General features: G+C 36.4%; 2 protein-coding genes across 2 annotated transcripts; one reads left to right on the forward strand and one right to left on the reverse strand.

Moving 5' to 3' along the window:
* Positions 1–481: 481 nt before the first annotated feature.
* Positions 482–7,097, forward strand: tmem134 (transmembrane protein 134). The gene is made up of 8 exons (XM_073841912.1): positions 482–646; positions 1,354–1,604; positions 1,688–1,755; positions 4,237–4,323; positions 4,460–4,536; positions 4,785–4,829; positions 4,990–5,043; positions 5,238–7,097. Exons 2-8 carry the CDS (start codon positions 1,398–1,400, stop codon positions 5,318–5,320), a joined length of 621 nt encoding a protein of 206 aa, XP_073698013.1. The 5' UTR covers positions 482–646; positions 1,354–1,397; the 3' UTR covers positions 5,321–7,097.
* Positions 7,098–7,228: 131 nt separating this feature from the next.
* On the reverse strand, positions 7,229–18,101 carry irf2a (interferon regulatory factor 2a). Its single transcript, XM_073841911.1, has 9 exons — positions 17,921–18,101; positions 17,302–17,395; positions 16,175–16,274; positions 15,770–15,946; positions 15,590–15,624; positions 15,381–15,495; positions 10,657–10,827; positions 10,448–10,491; positions 7,229–8,183 (listed from the first exon to the last, which is right to left on the reverse strand). Exons 2-9 carry the CDS (start codon positions 17,386–17,388, stop codon positions 7,854–7,856), a joined length of 1,059 nt encoding a protein of 352 aa, XP_073698012.1. The 5' UTR covers positions 17,389–17,395; positions 17,921–18,101; the 3' UTR covers positions 7,229–7,853.
* Between the last annotated feature and the right edge of the window lie 3,258 nt (positions 18,102–21,359).

A 21,359-nucleotide genomic window follows, 5' to 3' on the forward strand; every position in this document is an offset into this window, starting at 1 on the left:
TAATTGAGAGTTATACGTCATCTGAAAGCTGAATAAATAAGCTTTCCATTGATGTATTTGGACAATATACAACTATTTGAAAAAAAGAAAGAAAATATTTAGAAAATCGCTTTTAAAGTTGTCCAAATAGAGCTCAAGGCAATGCATATTACTAATAAAAAAGTTTTGATATATTTACTGTAGGAAATGTACAAAATATCCTAATGGAACATGATATTTACTTAATATCCTAATGATTTTTGGCATAAAAGAAAAAAACTATAATTTTTACCCATTTTGGCTATTGCTACAAATATACCCGCGCTACTTAAGACTGGTTTTGTGGTCCCTTGTGACATATATATTTTCATATATACTTTAACATTCCTCTGTAAAATTAATCAAACTGCTCCATGCTGTCATGAACAATGACCACGGTCCTCCAGTCCTGTGAGTGTCGCTGAAGAGACAACCGCTACTTTGTCTGTTTAGACTTGACCCACAAAAAAGAAGCAGCTGTTACTAGCAAAGTTTAGGTTAAAGTTTTGCGCCGGCGAGTAAATAATACATTTAATCGGATCTACTAACCTTGTATACCTTGGGAGTGATCTAAGGATCATGGTAGACATGTCTATGAGTAACTGACGAGGATCAAGAGTAATGGACAGTAAGTAGAGGATGTTTCCTTTGTAATTTAGCGCTATTGTTGGTGTTGATAACGGGTTGATAACGACTCTTTAAATCTTCAGACAAACTCGTAAAATTAACAGCTGTTACCGTAAAACAAAACAACCGTTATTTCCAGATACATAAAAGGTTTTAAACTCACATTTTATTACAGTAGCGTGGTTAAAATTACGTGTCGCATGTAACGACCTATTTTATAATGCGCAAGATGTAGATTGGGGTGGATGCAAACATTCTGTTGTTAAGAACAAGCGGAAGAGCGTGTCAGTCACATGCTTCCTCTGGGCAATTATTATGTCACACTCTGCGATTTATTCTTCATCTAAACCTGAATCTGCCTCATAAAATGAAGTTTTAACATCTGTTAATACACCATTTTAAACAGATTTTGTAGTTAACAAAAAACACTTCCTTACTCTACTTATACAATTGTGTAGACCAGTCACTTTTTAAAAATGCTCTGTAGATTAGCTTTAGTAAGCAGCTTTGATCTAAAGAAGGGAATGTTGTTTGCTTTTCTGTCGTAATAGTTTGTGAAGTGATTCAGAGAGAAAATACAAAATTCATTATTGTACATTGTAAAGGCATTTTATTTGGCAGTCAGTGCACCATACTGCATAATGAGAAAAACAGAGGGCAGAGCGTAGAAGATCAGTAACTAAACTGAGATGTTTATCAACTTCACAGTGCTTGCCAGTTAACAACCAACCAGTATCTGAGGGCCTGTAGCTATGGGGACACCGTTCACAATCGACGACGCATTCGTCCTGGAGGGGGAGGAGGAGGAGGAAGGTGTGGTGCCTGGAGAGGATGTGGGGGAATGGAAGGGGAGAGAGAAGGATGTCGGGGGAGAGATGACATTTGGACCTCTTTCTTTTGCCAAAACACAAACTTCTGGATCTGCTGGCACTCCCGAACACAGTAATCTAAAATATCAGGTCAGGTGTTTACATGTTTGTCGCTTTCTTTTTGAGTCTTTTACAAGCAAACGTGACTGACTTTATTTTGTGTTTACCCACAGAACTTGGAAAATGAAGATGCTTTAGGTGGCACTGTGAACTCTTCTTTCAATAACTTCTTCAAAATCAGGTTTGTTCACACTAGAGAGTTTACACTTTTAGTTTGAATGTTCTTAATAAGCAAGTAAATTAACTAGATGTAGTAATATGAAGAGTATAGTACAAAAATTAAGGATGGGTTTCACCTTCGTTGAGTTTTAAATTGATGTAGAGTTTAGTTAACTCAGAATTTGTTGATTTAGGTTTTAATTCAAGCTACGTTGCATCACTTAGAGAAGCTCACTTTCAGAATAAAAATCTCCTGATAATTTACTCACCCCTATGCCATCCAGGACGTTCATTTCTTTCTTTCTTTAGTCGAATAGAAATGAAGGCTTTTGAGGAAAACATTCTTCAGTGGTGGCCAACAATTTGGAGGTCTAAGTTGCAGTTTCAATGAAAAAAAAAAAATTATATACTTTATAACCACATTTATAACATGCTCATCATGCACTAGCTCTGTGATGTACATGAGCATCTTCACACATTACGTAATCATTATGGAAAGGTCATGCGCGGTTAGTTTTATCGTCTGTGTACTTTGGTTAAAAAAGATTGGGTAAGGTGAAAAACTCCATCACTTCCTCAAAATCATCAGACATCTTCAAATTCTCTTTTTTTTTGTAAAGAGCATTTGACTGACTTTGCTTTGTAAACACTGGGTCGGTACTTCTACCTGCATCACGCATGACCTTTCCAACATCATTATGTAATGTGGAAGGACGGGCTGTTGCAAGGTTAGCATTTGTGGTTAAAAGTATATCAATTTTTATTGTTTTAACATGATAGAATGTTTATTTTGGGATTATGTAGACCCCTTTGAAGCTGCATTGAAACTGCAATTTAGACCTTCAACTCATTGGCCACCATTAAAGTCAACTATATGGAGAAAAATTTTGAAATGTTTTCCTCAAAAACCTTAATTTCTCTTCGACTGAAAAAAATAAAGATATGAACATTTTGGATGACAAAGTAAGTGAGTAAATTATCAGGACATTTTTATTCTGGAAGTGAACTAGTCCTTTAAAATTGCCTTCAACAGCAAAACAGCAATTGTCAGTGATGATGGATTTGCCAGTATAATGTACATTTTCTACTGTTATTATTAATATATTATTTTATTGATAGGTAGCTAGATTGTTGACAGATTAAACAAGCAGAATAAGAAAATGTTTAGGCTGGGTTTACAAATCTTGCAAACCAAATATTTATTGTATAAATTAGGAGAGCAGTACTGTCCAAAAGCCTAAACAAAGTATATCAAGTATATACATTTTAGACATTTAAACTGCACATTTATCTCTGTTAAACACTGGTAAAATGCCAGTTTTGATCTATGTAGTTGTTGTTGAAAAGTCTTATTGTCATTCACCTTAGTTGTTGTTAGAAATAGCCGATTTTAAATGGGTTATATAACATTGTTTTATTTCTTTTTACACTTTTTTTTAACTGTTTTTTTCACCTAGGATAGTCCTACATTTTTAGGTCCAGCATCTTTACCACACATTGTTCCTTAGTTCCTTAGCTGTGCTAAATAAACGAGACATTTGAAGGATTAGTTCACTTCCAGAATAAAAATGTCCTGATAATTTAGTTACCACCATGTCATCCAAGATATTCAGGTGTTTCTTCAGTTGAAAAGAAATTAAGGTTTTTGAGGAAAACATTCCAGGATTTTTCTCCATATAGTGGACTTCAATGGGAGCCAACGAGTTGAAGGTCCAAACTGCAGTTTCAATGCAGCTTTTAAGGGCTCCACACGATCCCTGCCAAGAAATAAGGGTCTTATCTAGCTAAACAATCTGTAATTTTCTAAAAAAGTACAAATTTATATACTATTTAACCACAGATGCTTGTCTTGCACTAGCTCTTCATCCACAACTTCGTTTTACATAATCACATTGGAAAGTCATGCACGATTAGTACTTCGTCAGTGTACTCCAGTTAAAAAAGTAGGGTAGGGTGAAAAACTCTCATTTTCTCCTTCAACTTCAAAATTGTCCGACATTTTTGTTTGACCTTTTTTTGTAAAGGCTGTTATTTGCACATTCGCTTTGTAAACACTGGGTCAGTACTTCCACCTACTGACCTATTTAATGTGACTATGCAATGCTTAAAGTTAAGCTAGTGTAAGACAAGCATTTGTGGTTAAAAGTATGTTTATTTTTATTTTTTCATAAAATGGCCGATCGTTTCGCTAAATAGGACCCTTATTTCTTGGCTGGGATCATGTAGAGTCATTTGAAACTGCAATTTGGACCTTTAACCCGTTGACCCCCATTGAAGTTTACAATATGGAGGAAAATCTTGGAATGTTTTTCTCAAAAACCTTAATTTCTTGCTGACTGAAAAAAAGCCAGACATGAACATCTAGGATGACATGGGAGTGAGTAAGTTATGAGGAGATTTTTATTTTGGAAGTGAACTAAACCAAATATTTAGCTTTGCATTTGCTGAGGTGTAAGTACTTGTCAAAGCCTGACATCAAGCCCTGTGTCTGTCTGTGTTCCAGTGATCCTGCTACTCTGTCCTACTGCAGCTCTCAGTGGTCATTCAGCACACTCAGCTCAGTCACACAGTTGTCTGCTCACTGCTGCGGGTAACAAACACTCATACTTTTTATATACATACTTCTGGATGAGATATTAACTTAAATCACTCTGTTTGGTTAAATTAAACTAGTTTGTGATATTCTTTTCTTTTCCTTGTTCTTTGTTCTGTGTGGATTGTCCCAGGTGGACGTCTCACCCGCTGGTGAAGAAAAACAGACGAGTCGTTCTTGCCTCATTCCTCCTCTTAATCACTGGAGTTGGTAAGACTATCATACCTTTTGTGATTTTTTTGATCAGTATAGGTACTACAGATCCCAGGGGGAAGGTGTCTGGGAACAGCTGTTTCTGTTTGACTTGTAAAGTGCTGTCTTTGTTTATCTTGGTGTCAACTCTGATCTTGAGCATAGATGTTATAGACAGTAAATTCAAATGCAGTTGTCAGCTATTTCATTAATGTATTATCTCTCCCATTCCTATCTTCCCCCTCCCTGTTCCTCCTTCCTATCAGCTTTGATCTTCACAGGCATTGTCATACAGTTAAATCCTCACGCAGGTAAGACCTGTCACGTTGGCATTGGTTGTAAGTCACTATGAGCAGGACTGCTTTAGCACACAAACTCATTCAGCTAATTATAAGTAATAAATAAATCAGTGCTCTGCAGTGCCTTGTCCAGCAGAATTATGCAACCCATTTATTTATGTCCTTTTTTTAGGTGTTTCAAGTGCAATTTTCTTTGTTCCTGGATTCCTTCTCTTCATTCCTGGTGGTAAGATCTAATGTATTCTTAATATAAGCTTTTATTGTCATTGTACATATCAGTAGTGGATTTTGGACCTTAGCTAATATAGTTTTATGAATTGTGGTGTTATCTTTGTAATGCATGCAAATAAAGGACATGACTTTTTTTAGACATTACTGCTTAAAGAAAAATTCTAAAGAAAACTTCCTTTTTTGTTTCAGTCTATCACGTGATCTATATAAGCTGTGCAGTTCGGGGACGAAGAGGATTCAAGTTCTTTTATTTGCCGTACTTTGAGAAGTAAACTGTTTTTCTTCACATCATCCAGACTGGTGGTCTGGAGTGCCCACCATTTCAAACCCCAAAAATGAAGTAAGGGGATGACCTACATTTACAACCTCAGTTACTAGTGGTCTTCTAAACAATTTCTTCTTTATTTTGGTAAAAGTCTGTACACAGGTCTAAGTATAACCTTTACAAAAAAAAAAAAAAAACTGTGATTTTTAGAGTGTTAAGTGCAGCAATACAATCGTACTTCAAAAGAAGGCACAGACTGTAATAAAAAATAGTTAATCCAAAAATGAAAATTTGCTCACTTTGAAAATGTACTCATTCTCAGGGTGGCCAAGATGAAGGTGACTTGGTTTCTTTATTGGAACAGATTTGGAGAAATTTAGCATTTTATCTTTTTCCCACCAATGGATCCTCTCCAGTGAATGGGTGCCGTCAGAAAGAGTCCACAACAGCTGATGAAACAACAATAATCCACACAGTATATCAATTAATGTCTTGTAATGTGAAAATCTTTGTGTTTGTACTAAACAAATCTATCATCGAGGTGTTTTTCACCTTCAAAATAATATTATGGAGTTCAACGCTTTCTCCAGTGAAAAAAATCCATCCTCTGTTGTTTTCACATCACAATCCACCAACATATTTGTTAAGAACAGTTTTTGACACTTTTTGGCTTGTAAATGGTGCTTGATGTGTGCACATTTCTCTCCTGATTCAGTTTTTAGCTTCAAACCTGTTGTTTCCAGCTAAAATTAAGAGTCATATATCCATAATATTACTCCAGTAAAGCTGTTTTGTCTGAATCAGATGAGAAATGTGCACAGATCAAGCATTGTTTAAAAGCGAAAACAGTCTATAACCATTTTTAACAAATATGTTGGTGGATTATAGAAGATAGACTTTCGCACTGGAGGAAGAGTTTTATGGATTATGGACTCGCGTTTTGGCCAGAAGTGACATTTTGAAATTAAAATGCCTTATTTATGGATTTGTTTATTATAAAAATGCAGCTTTTTACTTATCTGAAGATGTTAACTGATGGACTGAAGTTGTGTGGATTATTGTTATGGTTTTTATCAGCTGTTTGGACTCTGATTCCGACGGCACCTATTCACCACAAAGGATCCATTGGTGAGCAAGTGATGCAATCCTAAATTTCTTAAAATTAGTTCAGATGAAGACTCATCTACATCTTAGATGGCCTTGAGGGGAGTAAGGTTTTTGTTTGCTTTCACTTTTGCTTATAGAATTCGAAGTTAAATCTGATTGAGATGTTTAAATTAGCTGTGCTACAGTGTTGTAGGCTCTTAATTCAGTCAAACACACATGGAATTAAGCAAGACGCATGATAATAAGCATGTTATAGATGTACAAAGTTTTGTTATAAATATAGCACCATTAATAACATGAAATTGTACACTGCTAGCCTTGTATAATACAAATCATAGACAAAACAATTGGCATGAAGAATGAAAATCTCAATAGGAGAAACCCAAGAATGAAATTTATCATTTAGGTCATTGTATAAACACAAACACACACGCAGTCTGAGTTGAAAATCATTTTGAATAATCATCCCTCTATTGTAAAATCAAGGTAAGATGCAGCAACAAAAGTGATTTGCTTTTCTCCTGCACATTCATCTTTTTAATTAGTACCACTACTAACACTTTGAACCACTGTTTTAATGTACATTATACAACAAATGAGTGTTGAAAAGATTTTGTATTGTGTAATTTTTTTAATCATGACACTACAATAAACCTGTTTTTATATTTGCTTTTAAATCTCTAGTGCATTTGTTCATTATGCAAGTTAGTGACTGCTGTGTAAAAACAGTTTACAGGTATACAAGAACAATAGCAAAATCTCAATATATTGAAAAAAGAAAAACATACAGCTCTAGTTAGTGTCTATATTCAAGTATTTATAGCCCTACTGACATGGGAGAGAGCTGAACCTCAAGTAGTAAAACGGAGTTCAATTCTGTTGTTCTGAAGTGACAAACATCAAATTAGCTAAAACAATACATTCAGACATGACAGTTTCATATGAAAATATACAAAACCTTAAGCATGTCTTTCAAAAGCAAAAACTCTGATCTCCATACTGTGCTACAGTACCCTGTAGAAAAACATACATGCAAATTTCCCTTAAAAATTTTCCAGTAAAGGTTCTACGTCGTTTTATTACATCTCCTTTCAACAAGTATGAAATGTCACTTCAATGCAAAGTAATACAAGCATATTCTCCTCCAATTCTGCGTTATTACTAGCTTACACTGACAACTTCTGTGATCAATTGTCACATCTATGAGGTAGTTATACAATTGAATACAGTTATAAGAGTGAGGTAGTGAGTTGCAAAATATTTCAGAAATAACGGTATAACGGATTCAGACAGCTTGAAAACGGTTTGGTTTTAAAAGCTGAACACGAATACAGGATTAGATTTGAGGGAAATCTTGCACCTGAGAGAACTTGATTAATGTCGAATTATGAGGTTATCAGCTCAACAGCAGCAGGTTGTGGATTTCAGTGTCTTCATTGTAGTGTTTTGTGCTTTGCAATAGAGAGGTCCACAGCTTTAGCTATCACACTCGCCTGAGAAGCCGGGCTGCTGGTGGGATCTGGTGAGGGGGCAGGGTTTGAGGGTTGCGTGTCTGTGACTTTTTGGAAATTAAACAGGCAGGGAAACCATGGAGGAGTGCTGTAAGCAATTAAGGGTGAGTCCTCTCTGCAGCTGGTCACTTTGAAATTTATTTTTGTTGATGTGAAAAATGTGGTTGGTGAGGATTGTGCTGACGGTGGGATCCTCAACACAGAATTACATGATGATTTCTGTGAAGATTTCAAGGACAAGTCCTGGGGAAGCTGCAGGGGGAAGTTAAAAACACTTTTAGCACAAAAACATTCCCAAACTGGCTTGATAACAAAATGTTTTTTATTTTTGTGTGTGTATCTATGTACACTACCATTTAAAGGTTTGGGGTCAGTAAGATTTTTAGGGGTTCAAGTGCATAACCCTATTGTAATTGTAAAGCATCTATAAGGACATTTGCGCATCTCAAAAAAACATGGTCGACATTGGCAGATGAAGTTTGAGCATCTATTAGACATGGTTAAAGGAGGCCGACTGGAACGAAACTTTGGGCCTGTTTGACTCACGGCCCCAAAGGTCTGTGAGAAATTTGAAATAAAATTGACCACTGGGGGTGATATTGCATTTTTCAAGGGCATAAGCAATGGTGCATTCTGCGTTTTTTTGCACATACATTCGATATTCATATCATATGACAGAACTCCTCATTCCGGACAACTTTGCTTCTAGAACCACTGCTATCAATCAAATCGTTTGTTAAATGATTGAGAAGACTTACTTTGTGAACTAGTCCTACGTTTTTCGCTTAATCTGGAATAAAACACTGTGGTACAATTCTCTGGACTCTCTAGGCCAATAATTATCAAAAAAATAGTTGAAATTGACCCTGTAGGAAGCTATAACAGGGTCGTGTAGAAAAGAGGCCTGTCCAAATTTACCCCAAATCATATAAAGCCTAAAGTAAAACTCGCAACTTCACAAAACCTGGTGAGCATATGCAACAGGTGATTCTAAACAAGCATGCAAAGTTTTAAAGAGATTGGACCACATTTGGCAGTCATAAATGACTATGTTTACATGCACACGAATAATGCGATTATTTCCGATAATCAGAATAAGGACTTAATCGCATTATGATGTTTACATGTCAAGAGCAAAGTTCTTCACTCCGGTTTACATGGAGTTTCCATTATTCCTATTATTCGCTAAGAATGTGTACCTCATGAGCACATGCGCACTTTGGTCAAAGCAGCAGTACTGCGATTAAGGTGTTTATATGACTGTATATTTCGATTAAAATTGGCGTGCGCCACCTATGTTAATACGATTATGCTTGCTGCGATTATGAGCTTAATCGCATTATTAGAATTGAAGTATTGCGTTTACATGAGTTAAAGTTTAATCGCAGTATTGCCAAAATGTCATTATAATTGCATTAAGAGGGTCCATGTAAACGCACTCATTGTTACAAAACACAAAAATGTATTCTTGTGATGGCTTTTGTGGAAACCGTGATACATTTTTTGTATCGTTTTTAAATGGAAAACTTCTTTACTGTCACTTGTGATCAATTTAATGCATCCTTGCTCAATAAAAGTATTCATGTTTGGTCACACTTTAGTTTGGGGACCAATTCTCACTGTTAACTACAACTTTTGCTCATTAAACTCCTAATTTGCTAAATAAAATTAAGGTTGAACCACTGATGTCAAATATTTTATCAATTTCCTTACTACTTTTCTGGGCCTTGAACATGGTAGATGCATTGCTGTCTATACATGGTCAGAAAGCTCTCGGATTTTATAAAAAATATCTTAATTTGCAGAGTTGTGGACTCGAGTCCATGACTCGAGACTCGACTCGGACTCGAGTCCCAAATTTGATGACTTGTGACTTGACTTGACATAATCAGAAAAGACTTGGGACTCGACTTAGACTTTGACAGCAATGACTCTAGACTTGACTTGAACCCTGTGACTCGGCAAGTCTTTACTTATAAAAAAAACTTCGGAGAGTTCTGATCAATATAGGCTGGTTACTGAAGAGTATGATCACACTGGTATGATTAGCGCAGCTTTTGGCACTGAGCCAGAGAGGGACTCCCTAAGTGAGCGTTTATATTTATCCACATAATAGGATATTTAATGTTTTAGGGGCCGTTCACATGTCGCGCCTAAAAACGCGACGCGCTCGTTTTTTCGCATCGGGATAAATATCTCAATTTTTCAGACTGAACCTCTCAACTTTTCAGCCTGAAAAAACGCTACATGTGAATGGCCCCTTAGACATTTAAATTACACATAATTACCATAAAACATAATAATAATAATAAGAAGAAACGCCATGTATATTGAAACAGCCTAATAATTGGCTAAACCTTTAAAAAAAAAAAAAAACATTTCTTTAAATCAAGCATTTGAATGACTGTGTATTGGCTTAACTGGCTGTTACAAACAAAAAAAATGATGATCTAAGAGCTTAAATTGTATTAAAAATATTAAGGGAAGATGTTCTTTTTTGGAATTTACATCCATACCTGTACTATGTCTTCCTCGCTGTATGTGCTCTCTGTGTCACTCTCTGTTGAAGCAAAGTATAGAAGATATACTTAGATTTAAAAATGAAATCCAGCTGTGTTCGTGGCCAACAATAACATAGTACAGTAATAGTAGCAGTAATATTTAACTTATCATTCCTGTGGTGAATACAACACAAAGAAGGTTGAATGCAAAGAAAGAACCCTACCACTGTAGGATGAAACATGCGAGTCCTGAAGAGGCAGACACACTTCAGTGGAGCTACATGCAGGTTCTTCATTCTCAGTTGCCACCTCAACAACTGCACACACGTCAGGTAATTCAGCTACAGCAGCCATCTCCCTCACAGTTGACATGGGTACAGGGGAACTTTCCTGCTCTGTTGATGAGTATGCATGTAGGATTTATAGACTTCATCTTTAACATTTCTACTAAAATACACATTTGGGCTAACAAATGTTAGATATCTACAGTCGTGGCCAAAAGTTTTGAGAATGACACAAATATTAGTTTTCACAAAGTTTGCTGCTAAACTGCTTTTAGATCTTTGTTTCAGTTGTTTCTGTGATGTACTGAAATATAATTACAAGCACTTCATACGTTTCAAAGGCTTTTATCGACAATTATATTGATGCAAAGAGTCAGTATTTGCAGTGTTGGCCCTTCTTTTTCAGGACCTCTGCAATTGGACTGGGCATGCTCTCAATCAACTTCTGGGCCAAATCCTGACTGATAGCAACCCATTCTTTCATAATCACTTCTTGGAGTTTGTCAGAATTAGTAGGTTTTTGTTTGTCCACCCGCCTCTTGAGGATTGACCACAAGTTTTAAGATCTGGGGAGTTTCCAGGCCATGGACCCAAAATTTCAACGTTTTGGTCCCCGAGCCACTTAGTTATCACTTCCATCGTGCTGGAAAATGCATTGTTCTTCACCAAACTGTTGTTGGATTGTTGGAAGAAGTTGCTGTTGGAGGGTGTTTTGGTACCATTCTTTATTCATGGCTGTGTTTTTGGGCAAAATTGTGAGTGAGCCCACTCCCTTGGATGAGAAGCAACCCCACACATGAATGGTCTCAGGATGCTTTACTGTTGGCATGACACAGGACTGATGGTAGCGCTCACCTTTTCTTCTCCGGACAAGCCTTTTTCCAGATGCCCCAAACAATCCGAAAGAGGCTTCATCGGAGAATATGACTTTGCCCCAGTCCTCAGCAGTCCATTCGCCATACTTTTTGCAGAAGATCAATCTGTCCCTGATGTTTTTTTTGGAGAGAAAAAACATCAGGCCATCTTCCAAAAGTCTTGGCCTCACTGTGCGTGCAGATGCGCTCACACCTGCCTGCTGCCATTCCTGAGCAAGCTCTGCACTGGTGGCACTCCGATCCCGCAGCTGAATCCTCTTTAGGAGACAATCCTGGTGCTAGCTGGACTTTCTTGAATGCCCTGAAGCCTTCTTAACAATGCAGTGGAAAGTTTTTTTCAGGATTAAGTTAATTTTCATGGCAAAGAAGGACTATGCAATTCATCTGATCACTCTTCATAACATTCTGGAGTATATGCAAATTGCTATTATAAAAAACTTAAGCAGCAACTTTTCCAATTTCCAATATTTATGTAATTCTCAAAACTTTTGGCCACGACTGTACATACCAATCGATATGCAGTGAATTACTGAAAAAGTATTTGGATACTTGAAGGGATAGTTCACCAAAAAATGAAAATTCTGTCATAATTTAATCATCTTCCAGTTGTTCCAAACCTGTATGAATTTGATTCTTCTGCTGAACATAAAAGAAGTGTCTAATGGTGTCTACTGACTTTCAAAATACTGTGGAAGTCAGTCCGGACCAGAAACTGTTAGGTTACGAAGATTAGGCAAAATATCTTTTCAAAGGAAAAACACACAGCTTTGTAAAAATTTGAGAATTTTCATTTTTGGGTAAACTAACCACCCTTAAATAAAACGTATGAATAACGAATTTCATAGAACGTGAAACCATTTGGCGTTTAATTTCAAGACAAATACCAGTTTCAGCAAATTATTTCAGAAAAAGAAATGTACTTTTACACAAAATAATCGCATTGAAACCAGTTGGTTAAAAGTTATAAATAGCATCAATTGTTTATGTATACCACTATAGGTAAATACAGTGGAGATCAAAATTAGTGAACAACTGTCATCGCTTAGTCCTATTAGAAGCTATCCTAACAGGAGTAGAAGGGCCAATTTTAAGCATATTTGTAAATTAATTGTATTCTGAAGCACAGTATAAAAAAAACTTCAATGAGATATTTACGGTGGCCAAGAGAGCTCAATACGCTGCAACTTAAAAAAACACATGCAAACAGAAAGAAAACACATGCAAACAGAAAAAAATGACCAAAAAAAAAAAAAAAAAAACATCTTCAGTTTGACAACACAGGCACTGCAAATCCTCGCAACGCAAACACAAATACGGAAACGCTGCAAACACAAAAAAACGCTGCAAACACAAAAAAAGCGCTGCAAATAGCACGGAGCACAACGGAAATGTTTCAGGGGGACCTCAAAAAGTGACGAACCCATCTGGGACCTGATTATTTGTTCAGTGGCTGTTGGTCAGAGCAGAGGTGTTGTCAGTGAACTAAAAGGTGATAGTTTATCTATTGATGTGACGTTTGACACCGAAGCTTGTATCAAAAAAACGAAACATCTCACAGTGAAGCACTGTACCGGAGCTTGATTCGTTTTGCCATAACCACGTGACCTGTGACGTCCGAAACTTCGATTTTCGCACACAACCACGTGACTGCTTCATATTCTGATCAAATACCACAAACCCCTTTTGCAGGTTTCAAGTGTCATTCACTTTTTGTTAAGAATAAATCATAATACGAATAAATATGTACATGTGTAGTTTTGTGCATGTTCATTTTGTAGTTATCCTTGCTTCACAAGCACTTCTAATTAATAATAATATTAGTCAACAGTATTCTTAATTTACTTTGAACATATATGCCTACATGAACCATGCTTATACTTGTATAATTTTATAAAAAGTTTATTTACAGATTAATTCAAGTAAAATTACATTTATTTTTATTTCTGAGGGCTTCGTAGCACAAATTGATGTATTTGATGAAACTGTCCAAAATCGCTTTGAGATCTGGAACGCGAAAGCAACTTTTTCTACCTTTGACCACAAGATGTCGTTAGTGTGTAACGTGTTGAAAAGCTTCGAGTAATGAGCCTTTTTACGATTCAGTTGAGGGGAAAGCCTCGGTGCTTCGAAAAGCTTCATTTTCCCATCACTAAGTTCATCTTTATCACCTTTTAATTCACCGACAACACCTCTGCTGTGACCAACAGCCACTGAACAAATAATCAGGTCCCAGATGGGTTCGTCACTTTTTGAGGTCCCCCGAAACATTTCCGTTGTGCTCCGTGCTATTTGCAGCGCTTTTTTTGTATTTGCAGCGTTTCCGTATTTGTGTTTGCGTTGCAAGGATTTGCAGTGCCTGTGTTGTCAAACTGATGAAGATGTTTTTTTTAATTTGTTGTCGTTTTTTTCTGTTTGCATGCGTTTTCTTAAGTTGCAGCGTGTTGAGCTCTCTCGGCCACCGTAGATATTTGAAAAAGAACTAAATTAAAGTTCTTTAATTAAAATTAAAGAACACCTACAGATACTTCCAAGTTATTGGTGTTAATCTGGAATCTGGTGCTAATTTCATTAATTATATGGCAAACCCTATTTAACTGGCAGCATTCCTCCAATTTTCACTGAGATTGCAAGATGGCGGTTAGTCTAAGGTGACTGAAACCCTGTGACAGAAGTTGTCCAGATGAAGCCAAAGGGATGACACTTTCAGGCACTGCAAGAGAAGCTGGTCATTCCAAATCTGTGTTTTCACAAATATTGCAGGTTTACAATGACACTAATTCATTCAAGTCCCTCAAAAAGGCTATGTAAGACAAATACACGAGAAAACAGGGTAATGCAGACACTCTCAATGGGGAATCGGTTCAACACTGCAGCTGGAATTGCTTGTCAGTTCAGTGCTGAACAGGGTAAGGATCTGTCTCGGAATGTTTAATAGAAGTCAGACTAAAAGTGACCAAGCCTCTCATCAGCAGAGAGAATCAAAAAGGCTAAGCTCACCTTTGCAGCATGTTGTGTGGAGAGATGAGAATCGGTCCCAAGTTCACTTTAGTGATATAAGCAAGTTTAATTTATTTGGGTCTTATAGGAAACATTTTGTTTGGCGTCAAACTGAGGAATGACTGAAACCCAAGTGCATAAAGAAGTCAGTGAAAGGTGGAGGGTGAAGGTTTGGGGGATGGCTATATGGCAGGATGAATACAAATTTATCAGGATCTCCTTCAGCAACATGCAGTTCCTTCCTTCCCTGCAAGCTTTTCCCAGTCAAGCCAAGACAATTTCCCTGTCACACTGCAAAATGGGTAAAGCAGTTCCTTGAATCTAAGAACAATGGCCCGTACAGAATCTTGATCTAAACCTGATTGAAAAAGTCTGGAAAATGCTTGGTGACAGTTATGGTTAAGAAACCCACTACAGTTACCAAACTATGAAAGAGTGGACCCCACCAGCGCAGGCTGAGAAACTAGTGATGTCCTGTGGCCGCTACCGTGACCTACTAATTTCTGACAGCTCCCTAACCCTCCATAAATGTTCTCTAACCTAGATCCCTGTGTTTTCCCACAAAATTTTTTTGAAATGCATTGGAAATTTGGTCAAACATGTTAGTAGGACAGTGGTATAACTACAGCTAATATTCCAAATTTTGAAAAAATTCAGAAAAATATTTATAGATTGTTCACTAATTTTGATCTCCACTGTATGTTGATTTTCCAATGCTGTCTCCATTATTGCTGTTTATTTATTCGAACAATAAAAAATTGAGGATTTTTAATGCATGATTTAGTTATTTACCAGAAAATAGCACAGTGCTGTCCGGTGTAGTTTCCTCCATTAAGCTCTCTTCATTTTGTTCTTTTGTCATTTTTAATTTTCTGGGAGTGCCAGCTTTTCGTTTCTGAAAACCCCTCTAAAAAACAAACAAACAAACATACATGTGTGAGATTATATGCTATACTTAAAAATGTGCACTGTTGTTTCAGTATACAGTCATGCGTTCCTACTTTTGCTCTTTGCTCCAAGTCCATCTTTTTCTTCCCTGAAAAAAGATAATATGCATTTAGAAATTTTTAAATGTCATCATTAGATCCTACATTAATGATAAGTATATGATTAAAAATGCTATGGAATGACATGGAATTTTTTTCTAAATAATATTGTGTTTCGTTAAAGACTGAAATTACCTTTCTTAACAGCTTTTTCATATGAGGAAAGCATTCTGTACATTCTGAAGGCATTGTTGCCTCTCTTCATGCTTTTATCTTTCACTTCCTCAATGTCTGGTAAAGAATTCATAGCACAGCGGAAATTTGCCTTCCATGTCTTAGGGTCTGGTTTGTCAATACCTGGACGATACTTTCCTGTATGAAAGATCATTGGGTAAAAACGGAATCAGTCTCATACAGCAAAATGGAGCTACAAACCAGTAGAATGAACAAAATAATCACCCAAGAAGTGTGTTCAAAGCTGTATGCAATAGTAGAATCAACTCGAATGCATAGTGGACATATTGCAAAAACTGAAAAATTCTGCCTTTAAAGCAATTCTTAGTCTCATTTATTACACAACAGATAATGAGCAACAGCTACCTGTGTGAATGGCCCAGTTCATGAATAAAGGTGCATCCTTTTCCAAATCCCATCCATGTCTGGCAGCATGCATCCATGGTATCTGAAATATCCTTTTCTCCTATTAATGGAAACATTTTGATAGTGTAATATTACCTAATCTGTGTAAAATGAGTTGACATGTCAAGCATGCTCAAAATTACAAACTGGTTTTCACAACATATTGGTAAAGACGCAAAAAGCCACACCACACTGCTGCACTCTCTTTAGTTTCATTCACACTCAACTGCTGTCATCTTCCGCCTCCGTTTTTGACTGCATTTATTGTAAAATGAAACAGAGAACTCCAGTATTAATAGTAGGCTTGTGGTAATTTGGTTGAAGTATTCCTCCTGTCCCCAGAATGACTGTTTTGTACACTGTAATGGATTTAAAAAACACTTTTTTCTTACTGTCTTCATTTATGTGGTTAAAAGCTGTGTAATTAGTGATATGACTGAACATTTTGCCTTATATGTCTGTCTTGTCTGAACTTTGTCTAGGCTCAAAGCCATTTGTTAGGAACTGTTTTCTTTGTGGAAGCTTTGGGCAAATTAAATATATTGTGTGTAATTATTTACTTACGCATCAAGTAGTCATGTAATAAGCGGAAAAATGTCCATCCAACCGGTTGTTATCACAGAATAAAGCCCTTCAGAGGCAAAACTGATCTATATGTGACCTTAAATAGCATGTATATACATTGTATGGGTCAAAATGATCTATTTTTCTTTTGTGTCAAATATCATTAGGATATTAGGTAAAGATCCCATTCTGTGAAGACATTTTGCAAATTCCTTACTGTAAATATCAAAACTTTTTTGATTACTAATATGCTTTGCTAAAAACTTAATTTGGACAACTTTAAAGGCGATTTTCTCAATATTTAGATTTGCACCCGCAGGTTTCAGATTTTCAAATAGTTGTATATCAGCCATATATTGTCCTATCCTAACAAATAATACATTGAAAGCTTATTTATTCCGTTTGTATAAATCTCAATTTCAAAAAAATGACCCTTATGGTCCACAAATATTCCCAGCATGTCATGTGCAAGGCTCTTCTCAAAATGAATGGTTTAGAATTCAATGTCAGATTTCTACCCTCACCTCATTGACCCAATGAAGACCTTGAATTTCCCCACTCTGAATCTGTTGCTCCAACCAGGGGCGCATTCTCATTCTGTCCACTGGCATCTTGATGCTGAACACAATTGAATTCAGTGAAGATTTCAAATGTACTGGACATTCTGTCTCACACAGAAACTCATTGTGTGGTAAAAAACAAACAACAAAAGATTTAAGAAATACAACAAGAAACGTTTTCCCCAGATTTACGGGTGTTGTGGTCACAACATTTGGGTTAGTGAAGTGCTCAGTAGCAATGCAGGGAGTAAAACCATGCAGATCCCTGTAGAGCCGTGATGATTCACTCTGCAATGGGGCGCAACGTGCTATCTCTTTATATGGCTTATCTTTCACATAAAACCAAAAATTATTGTCTAGAATAAGAATTATTATTCAGAATATTATATCAAATCATTCCATAAAAGATGAAAGAATAAACGATTTCACATAATGTCAAGATCATTCAAACCGTACATTTAATTACAGATATATGTGATATATCTGGACGTTTATTAGTGTAAACATGTTTCAGCCCAGCACAATATTTTTTAAACAAATTTATAAATTCATACTTCTGCTTTGAAGCCGTTTACGTATTTACCTGGAGGGTTGGCACGGCCAGCCGAGAATTCTCTAAAGATCCCTCGATTAGACGTGTTATAAAATCCTGTCCCGGAACTACGCAGAAAACCTCACCATGTTTTGTTTTAGATCTACTTTCTTCATTTTATGAAGAACAACGCAGTGATTTTTGGATATCTGAACTGTTCCAGAAACTGTGCCTTTCGTGTTTAACAGAATGACGCAAAAACGTCATCAAGCACCAGACCGCGGAAGTGAAACAACTGAACGTTTCATTGGTCAGCGGTACATTTGAAACAACGGGTTCTTTCACTTTCACTTCCGCTTCCACATTATGCCACGCCGCCTGCTGGAACTTGACGCCACTACCAGTAATGCCGAGTTCAGACTGCATGATTTCAGCCCCGATTTTGACTCGCCGACAGGTTTTGAGAAATCGCTGACAAATGCCCGAAATCACAGGCAAATCGGTGCTCGTTCACGTGAGTGACAATCACACAGTGTGAACTATCAAAGACGCGATCTGAGAGAATCGCCGACGTATCGCCGGCACCCGTGAGATATTTGGCATGCTAAATATCTGGACCTGTCGGCGATTCAAAATCATGCCGTGTGAAAGGTGATCTGACTGAAAATCACATCGGCGATTACCTACAGCCAATGAGACAGCAACATCCAGGCCAGCGGGAAGTTGGGGGAGGAGTTACGAAGGTATTAGACCACAATATCAACAAGCATAGTTTCGCTTCTTTTCTTTTCGCTGCAAATGAGTGCACATGCAATTTGTATGACAAGCTTCTTGCGGGCTACCATTTTTTTAAATAATAATCCCAGTCTCACGTGAGAACTTGCACGCCTGACCTCGCGTTGTTTCCATGTCACTTCTCGCGTGTGTTTGGTTGTGAGACGTAGTTTGCGGACCGAGACAAAGTTGTCGGCGATTCTTCCTATTGTAAAGTCATGCGGTGTGACCGACCCCCTGTCACCGATCCATCGTGCAGTGTGAACACAGCAGTGACGGAATGCTACCCCAGATAGTCATGCAGTGTGAAAACATCTGTGACGCGATAGCTTTGAAAATCGTGCAGTCTGAACTCGGCGTAAACCGCACCAGTGTTGGGACATGTATGTGCCAATATTACTATCACTGTAATATTACTATTATTACCAGACATACAGACTAGGATTAAAACATTTTGTGACTAAGGAACTCTGTTAAGTATGTAGGTTATGTTGGAATCGTGTAAACAGACAATGAACAACAACAACAACAACTGAGTGACATTTGTCATATTAATTTGTTAAACGCTTTCAAATGTTCCCGAAATCTAAACGTTTAAACTGAATTTCCAAAAGAGACATTGTAAGTGTATAACTTACTTGATTTTGAGCAAATTGAAGGAAGTGAGTCAACTCTGTTTGTGTTTGTGCTGATCCCATAATCCTTAGAAAGGCACAATTATTTTTATCCCTTTATAGAGTAAGGGGGAGTTTCGCTGTAGTTGTAATGAGGAACTTCTCATGGAGCATCTGTTTTTTGCTGTCTGCGATTGGTGACCCTGCTTATTTTAGAGCAGGTGAACTGATTTAGTTAGGGTACGAATTGCGTAATGCCCTTCTGTGGCGTCAGAGCACGGAAGGGGTGTGGGGGGATTTATACGATATAGTTTCATGATTCATTTGATGACTACTGGCACTGTGAAAAGCATTAAAGTACTTAAAGGGGCAATCCAACCATAAATTACCATTTATAATTCACTTTCATGTCATTTCAAACCTGAACACTGAGGAAAATATTCTGAAGAATGTTGATAAGCAGTTTCGGTTGCCATCGACTTGCATTCTATTGTTTGACCTTAATGAAAGTCAAAGGGAACCGAAACTGTTTGGTTACAACATTCTTCAAAATGTTTTCTTCTGTGTTCCACTAAAGAAGCAAGTCATACAGGTTTAAAACGACATACAGTTGAAGTCAGATATACACCTTGCAGAACCTGCAAAATGTTAATTATTTGACCAAACTCAGTGTTAGGGAGTAACTAGTTAAATGTAATGGAATTACAAAATAAATGTAACTACAATCTGTTACAGTTACTGAGAAACAATATGTAATTAAATTATAGTTTCTATGAAAATGTTAACAATTACAAAGGGGGTTACATTTGAATATTTTCACACACATACAGATATGATTGATTTCCTTTCAAAACTGCATTGACTGCTGTAAAATATGAGACACCAATCTTTCAGGAGTTTCCGGAATTCGATAACTGCTTTATTTCCTATTTGGGTTTATGTTTTATGTTTAAGATTAGGCCTAACTGTTTTTAAGGCATTGTTAGATGCCTGTGTTTCTTGTCATAGCTGTGCAAGGATTTGATTTCAAAAACAGTATTAGAACTATTAAACCATATCTTACGATTTTAAATCTGAATTTAACTGAGACCTTAAAGTAAAAAGATGTACTAAAGTCTGATTTTGTGGTGGCTGTGCTTTAGAATTAAAAAAAAGTGATGAATGTTTCAAAATGATTAACAGTTGAAAACATTTGTTAGAAATTTAGAAAAGTAATCAAAATGTAATCAAATGTAATCAGTTGCATTACTTTAATAAAATAATCGAAATAGGTACACTACTTATTACATTTTAAAGTAACCTTCCCAACACTGGTCTTACTCTTGAAATTAAAACAATGTTACAAAATCGTTATGATTACGTATTCTTCTGTAATTATTATTATTATTATTATTTATTTATTTATTTATTTTTGTAAAATACAGAGCGTAAGCATAAAGAACATAAATTTCTATAAAAATAACTTTCCCTAAATTTTTTTGTGGTTTTAGAAGTAATGTAAGGCACCGTTCATTTTTATATTTTACCCCTAAAATGAATGTTGCTGAAGGCTTATATGGAATCATTACATGAATAACGCATAATGGTGTAATAAAATATTAGTTGAATTTATAAAAATGACCCCGTTCAAAAGTTTACATACACTTGATTCTTAATACTGTGTTGTTAACTGAATGAGTCCTTTGCTTGTACACATTTTCATTCTGTTCAAAAGTTTACACCCCTGTTTAACTGTTCATGACAAACAATGGACTCATGAACAACTATCACTAAACCAAACCAAACCAAAACAAAAAACAAAAAAAAAAAACAGTTGTGGATCATTCAGGTACAACACAGTATTAAGAATCAAGCGTATGCAAACTTTTGAACAGGGTAATTTTTATAAATGTAACTATTATTTTGTTTTGTGGACATATTTTATGTGAAATACATCTAATTCAGGTCAGTATAAATAAATAAAAAAATAACATGCATTTTGTATGATCCATCTTTATATTAATATACGGTGTATATTTGACTGGTGTAAACTATATTCGACTCACTGTGTAATGTGCAGAGCCGCGTAGAGATGGCGCCATTCAATTCATTGCGTCTCCTCT

Source organism: Garra rufa, chromosome 6 (genome assembly GCF_049309525.1).
Source record: "Garra rufa chromosome 6, GarRuf1.0, whole genome shotgun sequence".
Taxonomy (NCBI): Eukaryota; Metazoa; Chordata; class Actinopteri; order Cypriniformes; family Cyprinidae; genus Garra; species Garra rufa.